The 22,159-nt window shown below is 38.2% G+C and overlaps 12 protein-coding genes and 1 non-coding gene across 13 annotated transcripts; 5 read left to right on the top strand and 8 right to left on the bottom strand. All coding sequences in view use genetic code 12, as the record gives it.

The window, feature by feature from the left end:
• Positions 1 to 189: 189 nt before the first annotated feature.
• On the top strand, positions 190 to 2,778 carry CEX1 (Cex1p; the record flags this gene model as incomplete). The annotated part of the gene is made up of 1 exon (XM_036808097.1): positions 190 to 2,778. One exon carries the CDS (start codon positions 190 to 192, stop codon positions 2,776 to 2,778), a length of 2,589 nt encoding a protein of 862 aa, XP_036664868.1.
• Positions 2,779 to 3,245: 467 nt separating this feature from the next.
• CPAR2_t_cp_Thr(AGU)_58 lies at positions 3,246 to 3,318 on the top strand. Its single transcript has one exon. It is a non-coding gene; the product is annotated as a tRNA-Thr (tRNA).
• Positions 3,319 to 3,566: 248 nt separating this feature from the next.
• On the top strand, positions 3,567 to 5,849 carry CPAR2_802420 (ribonuclease P/MRP protein subunit; the record flags this gene model as incomplete). The annotated part of the gene is made up of 1 exon (XM_036808096.1): positions 3,567 to 5,849. The coding sequence occupies one exon, from the start codon at positions 3,567 to 3,569 to the stop codon at positions 5,847 to 5,849; it is 2,283 nt and encodes a 760-aa protein (XP_036664867.1).
• A 797-nt stretch (positions 5,850 to 6,646) lies between these two features.
• CPAR2_802410 (uncharacterized protein) lies at positions 6,647 to 7,654 on the bottom strand (the record flags this gene model as incomplete). The annotated part of the gene is made up of 1 exon (XM_036808095.1): positions 6,647 to 7,654. The coding sequence occupies one exon, from the start codon at positions 7,652 to 7,654 to the stop codon at positions 6,647 to 6,649; it is 1,008 nt and encodes a 335-aa protein (XP_036664866.1).
• A 183-nt stretch (positions 7,655 to 7,837) lies between these two features.
• Positions 7,838 to 9,541, bottom strand: DPS1-1 (aspartate--tRNA ligase; the record flags this gene model as incomplete). The annotated part of the gene is made up of 1 exon (XM_036808094.1): positions 7,838 to 9,541. One exon carries the CDS (start codon positions 9,539 to 9,541, stop codon positions 7,838 to 7,840), a length of 1,704 nt encoding a protein of 567 aa, XP_036664865.1.
• Positions 9,542 to 9,771: 230 nt separating this feature from the next.
• On the bottom strand, positions 9,772 to 10,581 carry CPAR2_802390 (tRNA methyltransferase; the record flags this gene model as incomplete). The annotated part of the gene is made up of 1 exon (XM_036808093.1): positions 9,772 to 10,581. One exon carries the CDS (start codon positions 10,579 to 10,581, stop codon positions 9,772 to 9,774), a length of 810 nt encoding a protein of 269 aa, XP_036664864.1.
• A 225-nt stretch (positions 10,582 to 10,806) lies between these two features.
• SYS3 (Sys3p) lies at positions 10,807 to 13,353 on the bottom strand (the record flags this gene model as incomplete). The annotated part of the gene is made up of 1 exon (XM_036808092.1): positions 10,807 to 13,353. The coding sequence occupies one exon, from the start codon at positions 13,351 to 13,353 to the stop codon at positions 10,807 to 10,809; it is 2,547 nt and encodes an 848-aa protein (XP_036664863.1).
• A 174-nt stretch (positions 13,354 to 13,527) lies between these two features.
• Positions 13,528 to 14,313, top strand: SYN8 (syntaxin; the record flags this gene model as incomplete). Its single annotated transcript, XM_036808091.1, has 1 exon — positions 13,528 to 14,313. One exon carries the CDS (start codon positions 13,528 to 13,530, stop codon positions 14,311 to 14,313), a length of 786 nt encoding a protein of 261 aa, XP_036664862.1.
• Positions 14,314 to 14,345: 32 nt separating this feature from the next.
• CPAR2_802360 (uncharacterized protein) lies at positions 14,346 to 14,780 on the bottom strand (the record flags this gene model as incomplete). The annotated part of the gene is made up of 1 exon (XM_036808089.1): positions 14,346 to 14,780. One exon carries the CDS (start codon positions 14,778 to 14,780, stop codon positions 14,346 to 14,348), a length of 435 nt encoding a protein of 144 aa, XP_036664861.1.
• A 256-nt stretch (positions 14,781 to 15,036) lies between these two features.
• Positions 15,037 to 16,080, bottom strand: CPAR2_802350 (uncharacterized protein; the record flags this gene model as incomplete). The annotated part of the gene is made up of 1 exon (XM_036808088.1): positions 15,037 to 16,080. The coding sequence occupies one exon, from the start codon at positions 16,078 to 16,080 to the stop codon at positions 15,037 to 15,039; it is 1,044 nt and encodes a 347-aa protein (XP_036664860.1).
• A 193-nt stretch (positions 16,081 to 16,273) lies between these two features.
• On the top strand, positions 16,274 to 17,824 carry CPAR2_802340 (glutamate--tRNA ligase; the record flags this gene model as incomplete). Its single annotated transcript, XM_036808087.1, has 1 exon — positions 16,274 to 17,824. The coding sequence occupies one exon, from the start codon at positions 16,274 to 16,276 to the stop codon at positions 17,822 to 17,824; it is 1,551 nt and encodes a 516-aa protein (XP_036664859.1).
• A 17-nt stretch (positions 17,825 to 17,841) lies between these two features.
• Positions 17,842 to 21,072, bottom strand: SMC5 (DNA repair ATPase; the record flags this gene model as incomplete). Its single annotated transcript, XM_036808086.1, has 1 exon — positions 17,842 to 21,072. The coding sequence occupies one exon, from the start codon at positions 21,070 to 21,072 to the stop codon at positions 17,842 to 17,844; it is 3,231 nt and encodes a 1,076-aa protein (XP_036664858.1).
• Positions 21,073 to 21,246: 174 nt separating this feature from the next.
• SSU72 (RNA polymerase II subunit A C-terminal domain phosphatase) lies at positions 21,247 to 21,909 on the bottom strand (the record flags this gene model as incomplete). Its single annotated transcript, XM_036808085.1, has 1 exon — positions 21,247 to 21,909. The coding sequence occupies one exon, from the start codon at positions 21,907 to 21,909 to the stop codon at positions 21,247 to 21,249; it is 663 nt and encodes a 220-aa protein (XP_036664857.1).
• Positions 21,910 to 22,159: the final 250 nt, after the last annotated feature.

Here is a 22,159-nt window from a genome sequence, read left to right as displayed (position 1 = left end):
GGAATTGCTATGGAGATGAGTTGAGGTATCTCGGGTTTCGATCTACGTTTGTTTTCTATGTGATGATGGTTCTCCTTTAATTTAATCAGATGGTCTTACCAATTGGTTATATATTTTACGATTTTTTGATGTTTTGTAACAGTATATAATGTAAAAACTCATTTGTTTCTAACTTATCCACAAGAGCCTATGGGAAAAGCTTTAGAAGAGCTTTTTCTGAGTTTTCGCGTTTTTGTCAATAAAGAGCGTGTCCTTATTTACGCACAAAATCAACACTTGTTTGAAAATTTTCTCAAAAGTCCAAACAACCACCACGATTCTTCACCGTGTATTGCTCCCACCTCTGACTTTGCTTTTCCCATCGAAATGAACTTCCTCAGCAAGACATTGAGTACATTTACTGGCTCATCAATACCATATACATTCAAAGAAAAAATTGTTGACCCAGTAACACCTACCTCCACATCGCAACTTGAAACTAATCAAAATTCAATTTGGACTTTATATGATGGTATCAACCCCAAGAACTCGTCGAAAATATCGATATTTGAGTTTAATATTCATGAACCCAAGACTCAACGATATGAACTACTAGCTCGGAATGCTTTCAAGAAATTAAAATTGATCAAATTCCCAGGCATTATTACCATATTTGACTTTATCGAAAATGATTCAAACTTGTACATAATCACAGAAAGAGTTGTGCCATTGTCAAATTACTTGGAAGTGAACAACTTGAGTAATGATGCATTAGTTGCTGGTCTCTACTCGATTGAGAAATCATTGAAATTCATTAATGAGGAATGTAATTCAGTCTATGGTGGATTAAATTTTTACAATTCAGTGTTTGTTACTCGACTGGGGGAATGGAAATTGATGGGTTTTGAAGTCGTTACTAATTTGAACTCGGACCCCGATCAACCAATTTATCGCTTGAGCCAAAATTTGCCTCATCTCCAACAGCAAGATCTTGATCATGAATTTATTAGACAAAACCCCAAGAAGTTGGATGGGTATAAATTGGCATGCTTTGTGTATTCTGTGTTTGGCAGGAAGGATGTTGTTGACACTAATGTGAAATTGCCTGTGAAATTAGTTGGTCCTGTCAAAAGATTATATGCCAAAAGATCCACCATTGCTAATTTCATAAAGGAGTTGGAATCTTTTCACAATCAGAACAAAGTAATTCAATTTGATCATCTGTTGCACGAGTTGCAGTTTAAGAATGATGGCGAGAAAATTGCCTTTTTCAAGTATGAGTTGCCACAATATATTGATGATGATGATATATATCCTCCAGGAATGTTGAATTACAAATTGCTACCTGAATTGATACGCCAATATAAACAATTGCTGAAAAGCAGTGGTAATGCAGTCGCCACCCCTGGTACTACTACTACAACAACAACAACAACAACGACTTCTAATTCCAATGTCCTTGATCCAGTAGCGAAACAAGAGACATTAACTGCTATTCTCAATCTAATTATCAAATTTGGTACTAAATTGAACTCCGAAGAATTCAACAAACAAATCAAACCGATAATTTTTGAAAGTTTTGGTCTAGCTGATCGATCAGTGCGATTGGTGTTGTTGACTCATTTGCCTGAGTATCAAGATTTTTTCCAAGATTCTGAGATTCAATCAAAGATATTCAGTCCTTTAATCACTGGATTCCAAGATACAAATTTCTTGATTAGAGAAACGACATTGAAATCAATCACAATCATTATTGATAAAATTTCCATCAAGCAAGTTAATCAGGAACTACTACGTATTTTGGCAAAGTCACAAATGGACCCTAAACCGTCAATAAGAGTAAACACGTTAATTTTAATCATTAAAATCTCATCCAAGATATATACAAATTCCAAAAATAGCGTCCTCATCACAGCATTGTCGAAATCATTACGCGATTCATTTGTCCCATGCAAAATCACTGCCTTGAATGGATTCAAGTCATTGATTGATGAGTTTTCCTTGGAAGAGATATGTTCAAAGATATTGGGACATTTGGCGATATCGCTTATGGATAAGAAATCGGCAAGAGTACGCAAAGAAGCTAAGGAAGTATTTGATCTTTACTTGAATTCAGTTGAAGCTCATGCGAAAGAGTTGCCTGATGTTGAGCCCGATGAGGATGAAGAAGAACGTGAATTTTACAAACGATATGCGCCAAAACCACAACCAGTAGATGAGGAAGTAACCAACTCTACAACTAATGCGTCAATTTCAGATTCACATACAGGCAATGATGGTGGATACTTTGGATGGGGTGTGGTCAACAAACTCGCTTCTTTTGGTGGTGGTGGCGCTAGTACCGCTGGTGGTCAGTTAAACAAGGATTTCAATCAATCGACGCCGGATATTACTCGTATTGGTACCCCTACACAACAACAATTGCCTATATTGGAAACTCCTATCAACACAGGTGAAACTAAGAATAACAACGACGACGGCGAGAGTCAAGGGTGGGACGACAATGAATTCAATGATGATTGGCTTGCCAATGATGAGGCAACAATTCAAATGCCACTAGTTGAGCCGGTTCGCAAACTTAATCTTGGTAAATTAACAGATAGCACACATACGTCAACTCGAGGCACCAGACCAGTGAGAAAACTACCAGGTGGTGCTAAACAAAAACCGACATCCTTGAGATTGGGACATGGTGGGAAGGCCAATACGAACAAACCCAAACCAACATTGAATTTAAATTTGGCTGTTGATACAGGCGATGATGAAGAAGAAGATGGATGGGGTGATGGCTGGTTATGAGGATACTAGTGTTCTCGACTATTTAGATTTAATATTTATTCAATACATTTCATTATGCATTTGAGAAACGATTTAGCAACTGGTAATGTGTTGACAATGCTTTGGAGGTTTCAGCTGAAAACGTTGTGATTAGTTGGGTGATCCTCTCGCGGCTCACGTTTTTGGTTCAGCCTTGTGTAATTCTTGAAGAATCATTGATGAATATACATTTTACTTTTTTTGCAACCAATTCTTAGCAAAATGTGACTTCTAAATCAAGATGGTTATAAGATGGGTAAGAGAATGAACCGGATTTGAAGTCCCAATAGACACCCCGTAAGCTAGAATACATATGATTTTTACAGAGCAACCCGCTATGATTGTCCACTAGTTGATAAAAATCTTAAGCTATACGGCGAAACACGTAAGGTTTTTTCATGCAACACAAACACGAAATATTGACTAAAAAAACGAAAAATACTGTACACGCTCTTATGGCCAAGTTGGTAAGGCACCTCACTAGTAATGAGGAGATCGTAGGTTCGAATCCTGCTGAGAGCATTCTTTTTGCCCTTTTCCACTTTCTACTCCCTCGTCTTCTCTCTTGACAACATTGCAATGAAGTAGAGTTCATTATAATTAGATTTTGAACAAAGACCCTCAGTGAGTGAAAAATTCTTTTCAACCAAACGTGCGTGTCTAAAGTTTCAATTTTTTTATTTTACTTTCAATATAGGGAGAGAAAGCTAAAACAGAAAGAGCTAAACTATAACCACCCAAGTATACTATAGCCATCTACACCTCTTCACATGAATAATCAACCACGTAATGATAAGAAATCGCAATTAAACAAAAAGAAGACTAGGCTTTACGACAGTCGAAATATCAAAGCACAAAACAATGATGCTTCTTATGATCAAAAAGACACCAAATTGAATGTGCCTGAATTTTTACAATCAAGAAAGTATGAAATTAATGCATTTGAATTGTCGCAATTGAAAAGCAAACAAGCATTGAATTCACGATGTTTTCAAAATTTGCCTCGACTGATGAGACGAAGAGCTGCGTCCCATCATATAAGTCGGATTCCCAAAAGATTGAGAGCCAAAGCATTGAGGGAAATGAAAGGAGCTAATGCACCTTCAAGAAAAGTGGCTAGGGGAAGAAATTTATACAAGTTGTTGCAGAGGCAGAAGTTATTAAAGGTGGCATCAAGAATGAAAAAAGAAAGGTGTACTCCAGGAGAAATTTGGACAAAGTGTAATATACGTGCCAAACATAAGGAGATTTCAAAGACATTGGATCAAAGATGGACTCCTCTGGAGAAGAAGCTCAATAATTCAGTTGGTTCATTTGATCATACGGCAGTAGGATTTAGGGCTCTGCCTCCACCAATAAGTATAAGGTATGGCAAAAGGCAGCTTAAATTCTCATGGATTCCAACCCACATATGGCACGCAAAACGCTTCAAGATGTCGAAAAGATGCCATTTTCAAATTCCTTATACTCCAACACAAAAATGTTTCAGGTTAATGAACAGGCAAAACAAGTACAAGGCAGTGTGTTTTGATACTTCATACAGGGGTACCTTGACGCTCACGTGGACACGCGACACAGCCGTTCCCTATTTTGTAGGGACCTTGCTAAACAGAACGATTGCCCCTTCTTCGATTTTAACTGGAAAGAGATCATACAATGGTTTGATTTATATTCGAAAAGAGCCAGTTGCTTTCGGTTGTATTTATCTTTCATTAGAGAGTAAGGTGATGTTTATACAAGTTCAAACGGACAACTACGAGAAACTTGTGGATTCACTTAAATTCTTTATTTTACGTGATTGGCCTGGAATAGAGCTCACCGACTGCCGGTACAGCTTGGGTAGCATCGACTTGCTGGGGCCATTAAGTTTACAATACTTGAGCAAAGTTTTGCATTTGCGAGATCCATCTGAGGAATTGAAAACTGTTTGGGCGTCGTTGTCTTCACACAGTGACAACTCATTGATCCCAGTAGGCACTACATTGAGCTTCGAGATATACGATCCTCGTCTTTGGACTAGACCTACAAAATTTCCCATCAAAAACGAACAAGATATTTATGATACGGTAATGCTTCTAAATAACAAGTGTGTTGCGGACCCCAAAACGCTCAAGTCATTGTTCTCACCTGAAGGGAGATACGCGTCTTATGAAAACCAACTATCAATCAAAGAATTGGGAAGGATTCAAAGTCACGGGACGCCATTTGAAAAAGTACTGCATAGTACTATTCCACTTTTGTTGACTAAGACTGAAGCTCAAACGTGGTCATTGATATGCCCTTGGTATTGGACCTTGCCCATTTGGATCCAGTTGGTGAAGATACCTGGTATCAAAGCAGGTGGATTGAAGCAAATTTATCAGTTCAATTTTGAGAATAACAAACCCACATATCCATATGATTATGCATGGACCGATGACGGGCAAAAGTACAATTGCATGATTGGTGATTTGAGTCGAGGGACTGACGCTAAGAAGCCAAAGAAGTACATATCGTTACAGAAATCGGAAGATCGGTTCAGTACCCTTTACGATGCCTACACTTGTGACTGGCATAACTTGAAGTGCGCAATATATACATTGCAAAGAATGGAAGAGGCAAAGAGGAACTCGTCGGGTTCTCCGGCAATCGCAAATTCCTTTGCGACCAAAGTAGCGCATGCAGTCTATGCCAACAAGATCCAAGATAAACATAAAAGTATTTTATCAGTTGTGAGACCTTCTGAGTTTAGAAAAGACCGCTTTTTATTAGAAGCAGAAGATGGCGATTTATTATTAAAGATGCTCCCCATTGCTTTGATTTCACTCAAAACAATTGGAGAAGGAGTTATTGAAAACAATGCTCGAATATATGAAAAGAATATCTGTAAGGATGAATATGTGGTTGGGTTTGTCACTACAGGTGGCTTGAATTTGAATGAAGGTAAATTCACGGGAATTGGTGGAGTATTTTTGACACCACATTTATTGAAAAATCCCAAAAATCCACTTTATGTGAGGAACCCAGGAAAGGAATTGATGTATGCTTGTCAGTACCGGTTTATAGAGCAATAAGAAAGACACGTCCGAAATCAATCTGCATAGGTCAGCAGAAGTTTTGGCGTCTTTTAGAGTCAAGTGTTAGAAGTGTCATCTAATGAAAAGGTCGTGTATAGCTGGCAAACCATTTCTTTCTTGATTATAAATACCTCTCAATTCCCACCAACTTTTTTTTTTTACCTTTTTTTCTTTCCCTTTTTTTTCTTTTTCTTCATACTTACCTTGAGATATTGCAGGAGATCAAGTAGTCTTGCAATCATTTACTAGATCCAGAGGCATTGCACATTTTGCCTACACTCTTACTGAATGTCTTCTCGGAGCTGACGTATGGAGAGTGGTGAAGACCGCCATGGATTGAAAAATGCCAACTTTCATTAATGGTTCAGCTGTTTATTCTGTGGTGTATGAATACTTTGATATTTTGCCTGCTTGTTAGGTTGATTTGGAGGAGTTGTTCTTGCCACGGAGGCCGTTGAATCAGAAAGTGTGGGTCTTTTAATTTTTGGTTTCCTTTACTTAACTTTTAGAGTTTTTCTTTTTCAGTTTGATCGATTGTCGATAATCCTGCATTGTTGATATCGAATTTTCGGGGATACGATCAACACAATTATGTGCACAGTGGCCCCGGATTGTATCCTCGCTGTTTTTTGTTGGAGTTGAAGCTCTATTTATAGATGCTTTTAATATAAACTCCAGTTTCGAATTGATAGCGTAGCATGAGTAGAGAGAGTTTGTTGGACCACGAAAATCACGTCTCTTCGAATGTTCATTATGTCTCTCTATACAACCGTTTTATGAATTACTCACACGTTTCAATGCTTTGGAATCCACATTTTCACTAACGCCTGTTTGAATAAATCAACATTGTATTCTATAATTGTCAATGATTTTTCTGAATCTGCAGAGGCACCATTAAAGTTTTCGTTCCGTATCAACGCCACTAACGCCAATCCTCTGATCATTTGCTTCAAGTATAAAGTAGATCCATTTGACAAATGGCTAACTGAGCGCAATTCTTTAATTCCATTGGCACCTTTGACCCCATTCTTGTTGTTGTTTTGATCATTTTCAATATACAAGTCATCTAAATCAATTGTAATGTCAATAAACTCAGCACATACTTCATATGTTTGTATATCGACTGGCAGTGAGTCAGTAGCTACATAAATTTTGGAATTAACGTCAAATAAAAATACCTTATCAATGCTTGAATGTTGTACAAGATTATCCAACATGTGTTCCAAAGAAGGCAACTCTGGAATTAAACGTTGCACTATTCTTGAAAATGCTTCATATACTGAATGGTCAAAGATTGAAGTTAAGTAAAAGCTAACCAGAACTCCTTCCAATCCCAAATCTAGTAATTCATCGCCTGTTCTTTGCATGATATCTTGTTGGGCATCCATGCGATAATCTTCACTTAATCCATCAACCTTGTGGATCAAGACCTCTATGTTGATTTTTGGATTGACTCTATAGGCAAAGTCAATAATCATGGACAAGTTTGTTAAAGCATTCAAATATTCATCTTGAGAATCAATTACATATACTAAAACCCCAACAGATGAAAATAACCTTTCTGAATCATAATTTGGCTCAAAGTAGTTTAATTGTCCGGGGAGCTCCATAACAGACAAGTCAATCAACGATGAGAATTGTTCATTAGTTGGTTTGGATGTACTCTCAAGGTATAATGTATCTAGCGGTTGCATGTTGTGGAAAACGACTTTACAGATCGAGGATTTCCCACTTCTTCGTAATCCCATTAGCAATATAGTCGCATTGGTGTCCTTCGGATGGGGTACAATTGTAGCTTCCATGATGTATCTTTATCGATTACCTTCTTTGTTTACTCGTTTCTTGCATTCTTTTGAAGAGAGATTTCATCAGCGGATTTTTCCATCCACTGCCAAAAATTGACTGTAGAGCCGCACTTTCGACACAAACTCAACCTACGAACCTTCACTTCAAAAGCATATTAAAAACATCGCTACACATCTTATTTATGGTCTCAATCTCTTTGGATCTCTTGGGAATAATGAGGCACGACGAATGTTTTTCAAGTCCAAAAAGAACATAACAACTCTTTCCAAACCAATACCACCACCAGCATGTGGAGGACATCCATAAGTGAATGCATCAACGTAATCGTTCAAACCTGGAGTATTTGGATCAACTTCATGTACTCTCATTCTTTCTTTCAACAACTCTGGATCGTGAATACGTTGAGCACCGGATAAAATCTCCTCCCCTCTCATAAAGAAATCATACGAGTTGGAGTATCTTGGATCTTCTGCATCTGGCATGGTATAGAATGGTCTCACAGCCAATGGGAACTTGTCCAAGATATAGAAATCGGTGTCATACTTTTCGCGAACCAACTTACCCAATAATTTTTCATTTTCAGTTGATAAATCTTCAAAATCGTCGACTTCTTTACCAGCTTCTCTCAACATGGCTATACCTTCTTTGAAATGCAATTTAACCATGTTGATTTTGAACTCTTCGACTGGGAATTGTTTTCTAACAGTGGCAATTTCTTTACCATATCTCTCCTTCAATTCAGTAAAGATGAATACAAATAAGTCCTCCAACACTTGCAAAACTTCATCGTAATGTTCCTCAAAAGCCATTTCCAAATCTAATCCGGTGAATTCAGTCATGTGACGATGAGTGTTGGAGTTTTCAGCTCTAAAGACTGGTGCAACTTCAAACACTTTTTCAAAATCACCTGCAATCAATTGTTGCTTGTACAATTGTGGTGATTGTGCCAAAAATGCGGACCCTTTAAAGTAGTTAATCTCAAACACATTTGAGCCACCCTCAGATGCAGCTCCGATGATCTTTGGTGTATGAATTTCGGTAAACCCCTTCTTTGACAAAAATTCTCTGAATAGTTGTGAAACACCAGATTGAATTTTGAAAATAGCTTGATTGGTTGGAGTTCTCAAGTCAATAACCCTTGAATCCAACCTAGTGTCCAAGTTGACGACAGGTAATCCCAATTCCTCAGCCTCTTGTTCAGTTCTTGATGCGTCTTCCAACAAAAGTGGCAATTGCTCAGGAGTTTCTTGAATGGTGTAGATCTTGGTGATGTGTACTTCAGCATCTTGAACAGTTGCTGACTTGACCAATTCATCAACTTTGGACACTTTACCTTCTACCAAAACAATACTTTCCAAACTAATACCTCCGGCCCACTTTACCATTTGTTTTGAAATGGCTTTGTCATCGGTTTCCTTGTTGGTCTTCAACAATGCTTGGATGATGTTGGTTTGTTGTCTCAAAGCAAAAAAAACCATTGTTGCACCTTGTTGTCTGGTTTTATGAACTCTTGCTCTGAGAGTGACAATTTCACCATCGTTTGCAGCTGATAAATCAGCAATTTGTGATCTTTTTACATTCGATTTGGTCGATGAATTGATAAGTGGCAACTTTCCGTAATTGGCTTTTGCTGGATCATTTGCTGCTTCCTTCTCCCTAGCCTCTTTCTCTTTGGCTAATTGTGCTTCTCTTTCGGCCTTTTTTGCTTGCTTTTCCTTCTCCTTTTGCAACTTCTTCAACGCTTTCTTTGACAATGGCTGTCCATCCTCACCCAAGACAACTTCTTCAGCTTGTTCAGAAGATGAACTTTCTTGTTTTGCTGTTGGTGACTCGTTACGCTTTTCGTCGATTGATAAGTTTTCCAATTTCTCTGTAGCAGACATGATAAGGTTTGCTAATGGGTTGATATAGGGCAATGAATGGGATGAAAAATTATATTAAAATTTTCAGACTAAAGAAAAGGTGAGGCATATTTTTTTTCCAGTTCATGCAGATATGAATCATTCATTATTCATCATTCATCATCATCAATTATTAGTCAGAGATATGGACAGAGCAGGTTTTCTGAGAATACGTCTAGACTACTGCATTATACACGCAAAGATTCAGAACTCTAGGAAGCAGACTCTTTAGCTTTCTGTAACTCCTCCTTTCTTTTCAAACCTTCTTGTTTCATCCTAGCTCGTCTTTCTTCAATACTTTCCCAACCTTTACCTTGTGATACTTCTAGTATCGAGTCTTCAGCACCAACACTTGCAGTTTGCTCCTCGACATTTATGATATTCTTCTCGATGGCTTGATGTAGTAGTTTCAATTTCTTAAAATTTTCTCTAAATCTATCAAACGAAACATTTGTGATGTAATTCAAATACTCTTCAGTAACAAAACATTGATAAACCTCATTGTCGCCTAAATACCCAATTGGTACATCCAATTTGATTGAGGTTCTAATTGCCACATTGTAATTACTTCCAATCCCACTTTCTCTAAACCCACAATTCATGGCAACAGAGTACAACTTATTGGCAGTCACTTGATTTCGACATTTGACATGCAATATTAGCGCTTCAAATTTGTACAATATCGATCTGCTCTCATACGATGATGTTGGGTACTCATGCACGTAGTGGAAATCTATAGATTTGAACCAATTGGCAAGATTTGAAGTATCGTGGGTGACGAATATCCATTTTCCTTCATTCCCTTTCAGTACGAGCTTGCTTTGAGTTCCCTCCAAATATACAGAAACTCGACCTGAACATGATGAAGTAGTCACCATGTCGCAATGTGAATTGATCAAATTGATAATTGGTATACAATGTTCATCTATAGTTCCCTTAGGGGATGCGTCCAAGTTGTCTGGCCCATTTGTTGAGATCTCTTTGAGTATGCTTTGCTTTTTTTGAGCAAACGAGTCTTGCATCATAGTTGAGATGCAGTGAAAGATACAAATGCTGAATAAATTTTTTTTCAAGAAACAAGATCGCGTAGAAATAGAGCAGCACTTCGACCGAAGTGGTTGCAAATACTGTAAAACTCCGTGCGCTCATAATCGAGAAAGGCTACAACTTAGGATAATGTTTTGCGTTTACTTTTTATTTTTTGTTGATACAACAGGTCATGATCTTTTGACTTCCTCCTTTACTAGCTACTTTAACGCTATCAAAAACTTATCCTCATCATCTTTGGAAAACTGAAATAAAGTCTTTAAAACTGGCAACAATTGTTCTCGTTGCTCTTTATGCTCAAAATATCCAAGTAGAACGTTTTTCAAGTATGCAATATTAGTATCAGCTTGTTTTTCCTTTCCCTTCTTCTCATCCAAACTTTCTCTTTCGTTTCCATTGGCAATGGAGGTTACACTCTCAGCTGACCCGCGTCGACTTTCATTGTCCTTCATCAATCTGTATTGCTGAGTAAGTAGCTTATAGTTTTTAGAGAGTCTCTCAAATTTGGAAATATTTTCCTCATTTAACTTCTTCAAAGTGGTGTTCAACTTCTCGTAATCTTTAACCTTGTTTGATGAAGCCGAAAGTGCTTCCCTTAAAGTATCTATTTGCAGTTGCAATTCTGAATCCACTTGGTGGGTGTCAATAGCTGCCTCATTATGTGATGCAGAGGCTGAACCTTTAAGTTTATCTTCGAGATTTGCAATGCGTAGTTTGAATTGAGCTAATGTCGCATTCATTTCATCAATTTCCTTTTGCTTCTTTTTGATCAATTTTGCACTATTCCGCTCCAACTCAGTCCTTTCATCTTCTAGCCTTCTAAGCTCTATTTTGTGGTCGGAATCCTTTTGTCTCATCATTTCATCTGCCTCAATCAACAATCGTCTCAAATTTCCCCCTTCTCTTGTCTTTTCTTGCAACAAATTTCGACTTTCTGATAAGTCATCTTCTAAGCTTTCAATTCTTAAGTTATACTCTTTTGACTTCATGGTCAATTCATCGTATTGTCTCTTGTACAGCTGAACATCGTTACTAGCTGTCAGTTTCTCAGATAATAATTTATCTAAGCTACTTCGTGTGCTTTCCAACTCATTGCGAATCTCTTGTTTCTCCTTTTGTAACTTTGACAATTGCACATTTAACGATTTCTCATTTTCAATGAATGATTCCTGTTTGGTCAAAAGCTCATTCTTATTTCTAAGTGATTCCATGTAATTGGATTGTAACTCGTTATTTGCGCTTTCTAACTTGTCAATTCTTGATTGAAGTACAGTGTTGGCTTCATTTAGTGACTTTACTTTTTCTCTGAGATCCTTTATTGTCTCCTCCTTGTGGGTCAAATTGGATTGTAATGACGAAATTTCTAACTTGTATGAAGCATGGTTGCTTTTGGCATTGGAACACTCTTGCAATCTTTCCTCCAACTTTGTTTTCTCTTCTTTTTGAACATTCAAATCCTTTTCAGTGGCGTTCAACTTTTCATTTTGCTCTTGCAACTCCTTTTTCAATGTCAGTATTTCTTTTCGAAGATTATCTTCTGATTGCTTGTTTGCTAATTGTTCTTTATGCGATTCATCTTCTAACTTAGAAATTTGTGTTTGCAAGTCTTTCACTTCAGCCATTTTTTGAGATACTGTATCCGTCAATGACTCGACTTTGCCGGATAGTAAAGAGACCTGCTTTCGGAGTTCGGCATCCGCACCTTGATACGAAGCGTCTACTACATCTCCATTGGAACTTCCGACCTCTCCCTTCAGCTTCAAATCCTTAATTTCCTCCCTCGCCGTTACCAAGTCATTTCCAATATCTTTCATCAGATCTCTTAAATCTTCAATTTCGTCCCTCTTTTCAGCCAAGGCTTTATTTGCAACCTGAAGTTCACCTGCAAGTTTCTCAAGCTCTGTATCCCTCAGTTGAAGTTTATTCCTAACCTCTACCAATTCCTTATCATCGACATCAGACAAACGCTTCAGTTGATCAGGCATTTCAACGTTTCCTTCTTTTGCAACAGACTTTTCCGTCTCTTCAACTCTTTTCTCAAGTTCGAGTTTCTCTTCTTTTAACTTTACGACATCGTTTTCATGTGCATTTATTTGTTGCTTTAACCCGTTGTTTTCCTTTTTCAAATCCTCAATCTTTCGAAACACCGCATCCTCTCCATCCTGTTCGTACTTGGCAATCTTGAATGTGAGGACAGAGTTTTCCTTGGTCAACTTCCTAATTTCATTACTCTGTAGCTTCGTTTTCTCATTTAAGCCATTGAGGTAGTCAATAAGTGTTTTTGCTTCAGATATGGACGACACCGGAGTGTTTTCTCTAAGCACGTTGTCGAAAATTTTGATCAATTCTGTCTTTTTCTTTTCAACTTTGTACGCTTCCAACAAAACGGGGTACTTCTCTTCATATTTGGCAAATTTCTTCATTTTCGACCTAATCGAGGGAGGTAAATTGTCAATATTGATGGTTGAGTTTTGTGGCTGTTGTGATTGTTGTTGTTGTGGAGGTGTCTCGATCAGACTATTGGGTGGTGTTGATACTCGAGATTGCACATCAGACTCCAGTTCGTCTTTTGGTTGAATCAATTGGTCGGAGTCTGGTGTCTCTGTTTGTAATATTCGTGCATTCCGTTGTAGTTGAGCCAATGGGTCTGGTTTTTGTTGTTGTGATTGAGTCTGTTGATCCGCCAAATTAAGATCACTAAGACTCTTGGCCACATCTTCAGAGAAGTTTTTGATCTTTGAAAACATTCCTCTATTGCGTTCCACTTTGTTCTTTGTTGTATAGTTTGGGTGTTTGATCTCGTGAAAGTTTCAAACAAAATTTCCACACAACCAAAACAATAGAGACGCTTTTCAAAATGGAAATTTTGTGTTATCTCTGAATGGCCCTTCCCACCCATAACAAAAGCTGAATCCAGGAGTATGCCACTAAGCAAGAAAGAGATCAAAGGTTTGCTCTATAAGATAGAGGTTGCTATTGATGAGATTGAAGAGAGTGTGGCTGAAAGGGCAAAGTTACATGAACTCAGCCTACAGCCCTCCTCCAATGATAACAAAGAGTTGACCAATCAAGTACACAAGGTGATCGACAATTTCGAGTTGGCGAAAGCAGAAGCGGAGAATAGCAAAGAAGAAGATTTTTACGATCAGCTCAGACAGCTTTCTGACAGATATATGGATATTCACTCCAGTCTTGAAGATGATACCGATATTGATGCACCAGGGTTCAGCTATGTAATACCATGCCCTCCAAAGACAACCACCACCAAGGCAGTGAGATTCAAAGATGACCCAGAGGAAGCCAATACTTCTGAAATGATGGGTACTCAACCATTTCAGCCATACAGAGATGTTCCCGAAGAAGAAGAAGAAGAAGTAGGAGTGGGAGAGGAACCAGACTCCCGATCCAATCATCAAATGTTTGCTGAGCACCAACAAACAATGATGCGACAAGACCAGGACTTGGATTATTTGCATCAGCTGATAAGTAGACAGCACATGATGGGAAAGGACATTGACCAAGAGTTGGATGAGCAGTTGATAATTTTGAACGACTTGGAACAAGGTGTTGATAATTCAAGCTTTAGATTACAACGAGCAACAACAAGATTGAATGACTTTAGGCGGATGGCTAGAGAGAATGGAAACCTTACCACAATCGTGATCCTAACCATCATTTTAATTCTTTTATTAGTCGTACTTAATTAGACAACACACAATTACATTGTACACTCTTTGTTTCAAAAGTTGAATTCGTCATTTTCTTCTTCTTCTTTGTTAAAAAACCAAATAAATATAATGATGTCTGAATATACAATTAATCCACCAGTAACACTTAGTATGAATGACTCTAACCCAATCAAGTTACAATGATATAAACTCCACGGTAAAGCAATGCCACTAATGATCAAAACACCTGTTGTAAATCTAGCAAATTCCTGTAAAGGACTAGCATTCCCTTCATTAGAAGTTCCGTAGTCGTTGAATGTGAGAAAATTGTTATCTCTTGAGTTCTCTATCGCATTTGCTAATATGTTTGGTAATGGTGCCGATAAAAAGATGGCGATAACCCAAAGTGGTTTATAGTTACTATATAATGCACATGATAGTAATATCAATAGGAAACCAGACGCAAGAAATGCAGATAGGAATATGATTTTGTTCAATGGATTCATCTATGAATGCGGGTGATGTACTATTTGGATAAGAGATTGTTGAAAGTTAGAGGACTTTCAAAATCTTACAGCGTTTTCTATCGGGTGCTACCAAAATCGAACCAAAATCAGGCACCAAAAGAGAACACCACTATAAACTGAGTCGAAACTAAGTGTTGAATCACGAAATAAAAACTATATACCATCAACATAAACAAATCCCTCAACCTTATCCAGAATTGAAATTGCCTCTCCCCGTAAATCCTGCTCCATTATCCTATTTCCAAAACCAGCCTTTGTTTGAATTTGGAGAGCTTTCTGTGTGCTCTTCAACATTGGTCCAATCAGCAGCACCTATTGGTTTCAGCTTTATGATTTTTGTAACAACACAATTGCCATCATTGAAACACTCTTGCTTAGTTTCAATATACTTGACTTCATTTGTGTCCAAGTCTGTAAAGACATTAGACTTGATGGAAGTTGAGGTGACATACTTGTCGTTATCAGCGACCTCAGACTGCTTTTGTTTCAACAGTTCCAACACTTTGGATCTATTAGCTGCTCTTGTCTTGGCTTCCTCCTCTCTCTTCTTTTTCAATTCAGAAAACTTATCCTGTCTCCAAACCAAATAGTCTTCATAAGTGTTGAAAAATGTACCTTTTTCTTTCAAGTCAATAGCCCTGCTATTCTCATTTGCCCCGAGCTCATTCATATACTTGAAAAAATCCTCTTTAGTAACCACAGAATCACCAAAATATTTCTTCTTAAAGTCCAAAACATCCACTGGTACTTCGGCTTCAGGGAAGAGGCATCTCCAATATCCTCTATCATCCCACAATGATTTCCCATGCTTGTCTAAACAATCATTGTACTGTCTAGTGGAGGGACCCTTGTAAGCACGGTATCCGAAAGGCGTAGATCCAAACTTGAATGGAAAATCTCTTCCAAACCCATTGTTGTTCCACAAATCAGTAAGAGTGGAACCACCGGACTCAGTATTCAAATCAGCATCCCTGGTTTGATAAAATGGAGGGAAATTGAAAAAATGTGGCTTGCTATCATTGAAGTCATTATAGTCATTGGAGTCCTTAGGATTGAATAGCCAATTGGACGACCATTCCCTTGCTTTATCATTCAATTCTCTACCTGCATCCATAGACACGTCAACGATAGCGTTGGTCAAAGATCCAATATTAGACACAATTTTGTCAAAGCTTTCAACGTACTTGTCAAGATCACTGATCGAATTGGATGAGTCCAGGTCGGGTTTCTCTAAGGAATTGTCAGCATACGACGTGTTCTTGTTGTGTTTGTTGCACATTATAGTAGTAAGTAAAGGCGCTGCTTTTTCTTCTTTTGTAGGTACCCCCTTGACAGTGGCGCTTTCTTGAAATCACGCAAAATTTCCAAGAAATTCCCCGTTGCGCTACCATATACAGTATACTGAAGAAAAACACAGTGTAGTCAGGCTAAAAATCTGCCTGGGTGACTCGAAAACACAAATATCTTTCTTCATGTGGAAAAGCACTCTTCGACTAAATGTGCTGCCCCAATTAAGATGCTTCACAAAACGCCGATTTTGGAGCCTGTTTAGTCTTGAAGAGGTTGACGCGCCGAAAAGAGAATCAATCCATCCTAATACCCCAGCACGTACTAGATTTGCACCATCACCAACAGGATTTCTCCATCTTGGATCATTACGAACGGCATTGTACAATTACTTGCTTGCCAAAAATACAGGCGGTAAGTTTGTTGTCCGAATTGAGGATACTGATCAGAACAGATTGGTGGAAGGAGCAGAGCAGAACATATTTGATACTTTAAAATGGTGCAAGTTGGACATTGATGAGAGTCCTATACGTGGTGGGCCATATGGACCGTATAGGCAATCGGAGCGCAAAGAGATATATCAGAAGTATGCAAAGATTTTATTAGACAAGGGGATGGCTTATAAATGCTATTGCTCAAAAGACAGGCTACTTCAATTGCGAGAAAGTGCAAAATTATTGAAACCACCGACAAATGTGACGTACGATAGAAAGTGTCTCAGTAACCATGACCAAAGTGAAGATTCCTTTATTATCAGATTCAAGTCGCCGTACAATTATCCTAGAGTAACTGACTTGCTACATGGAGAGTTGAATTTGCAACCACAATATAACTCCAAAGATCAACGCTATGATGATTTTGTAATTATTAAAAACGACGGCATGCCAACATACCACTTTGCAAATGTCGTTGACGATCACCTTATGAAAATTACCCACGTGATCCGGGGAGAAGAATGGTTACCCTCCACCCCAAAACATATTGCATTGTACGATGCATTTGGTTGGACACCACCAAAATATATACATATTCCCTTATTGACCTCACTTCAAGACAAGAAGTTGTCTAAAAGGAAGGGTGACTTCAACATATTGCTGTTGCAAGAACAAGGTATACTACCAGAGGCGTTGGTTAATTTTGTTGCGTTATTCGGATGGGCTCCACCAAGGGAATTAAATGTAAGAACAAGTGAAATTTTCAACTTGGATGAATTGGTGAAACAGTTTTCGTTGGATCAGTTGACTAAGGGTAATACCAAGGTGAGTGACTCGAAGTTGCATTTTTTCCAAAAGGAGCATTTCCAAAGGACACTTCAAAATGAGGAGGCGTTCAGACAGTTGATAGACGAATTTTACCCTGAATTCAAAATTTTGAGCAAGGGCAAGAGCAAGGGGTACCTTTTGACTTTGTTTCACCACCTTGGTCCAAATTTGGACAATATTCATGGTGTGGCTGATCACAAATACCTTTTCGATGATGTTGATTACACGCAGGTGAAACCACCGAAAGACACCAATCAAGCGAAACAAATTGTTGACAATATTTTAAAACATGGCCTTGACAATGCCGTAGATAGACTAGCCTCACAAGGAATTCAAAAAAAAACGACTTTCATGACTTTGAGAGCAGCTCTTAGTGGAGGTAAACCAGGATTGCCAATCCCAGCATTGATATCACTACTAGGAGAGAAAGAGTGTTTGAAACGAATAGCTTCATATGAAACTACTATATTGTAAATAGAACTTGTAAATAATCAAACAAGCACCAACCTATTAACGTAATCTAGAAAGCCAGTTTCACGTTGCTCATTATTCTCTTCAATCATTGGACCTGTAAAGATACAATGAACAACCATATCTGGGTGGTAATATAATCCAGTCAACAATTTTGGTGTAACTAAGAAGTACTGGGACTTGTTATTCTGACATGCTGTGTGAACGAGATATCTGTGAGCCATTTGTTCATTCTTTGGATCCATACCCTGATTGATCTCATCCACTATCCTGAACGGAGCATCAGTCAATCCCTGAAGAGACATGATAAAAAATATAGTGGAAACAGCTCGTTCACCACCGGATTGTGATTGATTGTCCAAAACCTTCAATTCTGATTCTTGTCTAAACTTTACCAAGATCTGCAACTTCCAATCTTTAAACCGATCGGCTTTTGCCAATTCAACTCGCCCTTCACTAGCAACTTTTGAAAATCGTTTACTAAAAGCCACTGATATCCTGTCAACAAATTTCGTCAAATCACGTTCCCACTCAGCAGCAATAGTTGCGATGCGTTCGTCAAGATCCCTTTTATCCGACTCGATCCTCGGCAACTCCGACTCTGCACGCTCGATATCTTGCACTTTTTGACGTAAAGATGTGATAGATCCCTTATCACCCATCGACATGATGGACAATTCGTCTGTCAAATGGGTTATCTTGTTCTTGATTGTATGCTCGGTAAATGTGTCTTCCTCAAGATATGGCTTTGCAAATTCAGCAATCTGTTCCCTTTGCTCTTCCGTCAATGAGGAATGTTTTTCTTTATACTCTTTGTACTCCGGAGAATTCTTAATTTGGTCATAGTCTTCCTTGTATTTTCTCAAATCCCTTGCGAGCTCCCTCTTTATCAGCTCGAGTGATTCAATCAAGCTAATCACCGATGCCAATTTATTGCGCAAGGTTGTCATCTCGAGCTCCTGAAATTTACTCCTTATTTGAATTTCGGAAAGTTTAATGTGTAGCAGACTCATCTCCATTGACTTTTGTGCCAATTCACCATACAATTCTGCAATCTTTCGCTCATAGTGCTTAACCCTACGTGAGTAGTCCTTATTCGAATCCTCTTCCAATTTATGTTCCTTTTCTTTCTTTGAGCCTATCTTGGCCTCCAAATTCGTAACAGCACTCATCATTTGCTGGATCTTTTGTTGTTCGTTCTTGATTTCAGACATTTCGTACCGAATTGCACGAATATCTGACGTAAATTGTTCGATCTGTACCTTATGATTCTGATAAACTTCTCTCTTTTCTGTAATCTCCCGATTGATTCTTTGTACGTTACCATTAATTCTTTGTTTATCTTGTTCAGAGATACCCGATACTGCAAAAAACTGAGACTTGCCGAATTTCTCAGATTCGTAGTAAACCTGTTTAGATCCATACTTTGATGTACGGATATTGAATAAGGTGTCTCCTGCGACGAATTTTTTGAAAGGCACGTCAGATGATCTTATCAATCTATCAACTTGTTGCTGGCTCATTTCGTGCTTTGTCACGGGAATGGTATGTATCTTGGAAGTATTACAAAGCATACTAAGCACTTCTTTCGGGCCAGTGATGAAATCCGACAAGTAACCCTCAAAACCAAATGACCTAAGCTCTTGTTTTGAATAATGGGGTCTTGGTAATTCATCGTTGTCAACCATTCTAAGAGCAATATTTATACGGGTCTCTTTAGCAAACCTGCTCAACTTGTCGTAGCCATCCTGGCTCTTTGTTGTGAATGAAAATAAGGTAGTGTTGTCAATGATCTTTTCCATGGCTGGAGCAATTGATTTATCAGTAATATTGCACGATATAACTGGAGCTTCAAAGTAAGCGCCCCGGAAATTGGTTTCACCCCGCAACTTGCGATGTGCTTTCAAAGATTCATCACGAAGTCGGTAGCTTTTACCCTGAGCTGCAGACAATAACAATTCCAACTTGTCATTTCCTTGCAATTTTGATTCCTCACGTTGAATATTTCGCGCCAAATTATTCAAATCCGATCGTAAGTCACTAGTATAGCTGTTTTCATCTCTGAGTTTCTCTTCCATTTCACGCAATTTGGCTCTCGAATCAGCGTACTTGGTATTGAGTATTTCGAGTTGATCCTTATCTACTCGTTCTATAGTCTCGAGCTGATGGTTCAAGTTAGCCAATTCTCTTCGTACTTCTTCCAATTCACGTTTTTTCAGTTCTGTTTTGGCTCTGTACGAGTTCAATGAGGCAGACAGCTCTGATACACTATCTTGAACCTTGTTTACCTTGCGCCTATACTCCTCGATTATCTTCAATACACTGTCCTTTTCTTTTGATGTATCTTCAAGTTTTCGTTTTTGAAGTTGTACTTCTCGTTCGAGCTGCGACTCGTTCTTCCTCAATTGATCAAAGTTTTCGTCAAAAGAGGTGTACCTTGACTTGGCTTCATCTAATTGATCTTTTAAAGATGCCCGCTTCTTCTTCAAATCATTGTATCGTGCATAAGGCAACAAGGTCTGGTGAGTTTCAATTTCCTTCATCTTGTTATCATACTCTTGCAACTTTTGCACTTCTTCTTCCAACTTTGCTCTTTGAGAGTATAATTGATCTAATCTTTTTTTCAACACATCAATTTGGACATGCAACTCTTGACTTTTGATATCTTTTACAATCAAGTCCTCGTGCAATGTGAGTAAATGTCCATCTTTGAGGGTTCTTTCAGTTTCCATCAATAATTTTTCCAGAGACATACCGGCAAACTCTGCAACTCTTTCCTGTGGCAAGAAATGACAAAGGTTGTCTAACTGTATATTGAATTTTTCTCTCAACTGCTTGATTGCCGACTCGGTACTCTTCTTATTGTTGATTGCCCACACCGAATCTTTTGCAGAAAAATCTCTTTTGATAACAATGGGTGGTTTACCGGGAAAATTTTCCATGGTGATTTCAATGTCAGCTCTATCATGTCCTGTTTTGATCATCGATTTGAGATTCTTACGCTTGATTAAGTCAATTTTACCACCAAGTCCAATACAAATAGCTGCAACTAGGGTTGATTTACCACTACCATTGGGACCAATAATCATATTAAGGGTTGGAGATAAGACAAACTCAGCATATGAATAAGTTGTAAAGTTCCGAACCTTGATCTTCCTCAAAAACCCTGGTTGAAAGGGAACTTTCTCTCCAACTTTTCTTCTCTTGGCTACATTTTGATCGTCAGTTCCACTCATGGCACCAGGATTCATGTTGTATGAAGGTTTCCAACATAAAGTTCAATAAGTTCTCTGAATTTTTATTTTTTTGTTTCAAAACTTTCAACTGGACGCGTTTGTGTTCACATTTGTTGGAGGTTCGAGGGACTGCTATGAACCAAGTATATATCTACACCTGTCTTTTTTGAGAAAGAAACTCTATACTAGTTAATAATACGACACACTATACAATGTTTGCAAATGCGCATGATCTCTTTGCCATTCAGTTAAAATATTCATCATTTGATCTTCCAATATCACATCCAGTTCATCTTCAATATCTCCCTTTACTTCCTCTTGTTTTCTCTTGTATTCATGTATCATATTAACCAATTTCAAAATACCTTTACCGCCAATTATTGCATTTTCATTATCATCCTTGATTTCAACATTTATCACATGTACAATCGATTTCAAGTCCAGTTGTGAGTTGGAGTTGTACATTCTCAACATTAGATCCTCAACCACACTATCAAAACATCTCTCTTCACACGTTATAACCAAGTCAAATTTACCAGCATAAGCATTTTCTTGCCACTTTTCGGGAGCTGTCTTTACACTTTTGTTCCTCTCCAACATGTGTAAAACTCCGTTCTGCTCATATGATTTTCTTGCGTTTTGATTTAGTAGATCTTGGTATATTTTTTCATATGGTGTACCAAAGCTGTAAACGTTAGGTTTGTCAATGCTTGGACCAGGTAATCTCACCGCAGAACCTGTACCAAATGAATGAACATCATAACCCGCATCCGCCAACTGTTTATGTGACTCCATTGATCTATTGTTGTTTGATGCGCAAACCGTACATATCTTGAGACTATCTTTGATCATGTTTAATTATGGAGTATGAGATATGAAGAAGCCCTCTAGTGGATATGATCTATACTTTGGTCTTCTAAGTCTTCTGTACAGAGTTGAAAGAAAAAAAAACAAGACACTAGACCAATCCACAGACAATGTCGTAAAAAAGAAAAGTCAGAACATAATATTACACGACATTGGTTATTACGATTGCTGCAAACACATAAACACACCCTCTCTCTGTTTGTGTTACCTCCGCAATGTTTGTCAAAAAGTGTAA

Source organism: Candida parapsilosis, contig 005807, assembly GCF_000182765.1.
Source record: "Candida parapsilosis strain CDC317 annotated contig 005807".
In the NCBI taxonomy this organism is placed as follows: Eukaryota; Fungi; Ascomycota; class Pichiomycetes; order Serinales; family Debaryomycetaceae; genus Lodderomyces; species Lodderomyces parapsilosis.
This window is presented reverse-complemented; position numbering and strand designations above follow the sequence as displayed.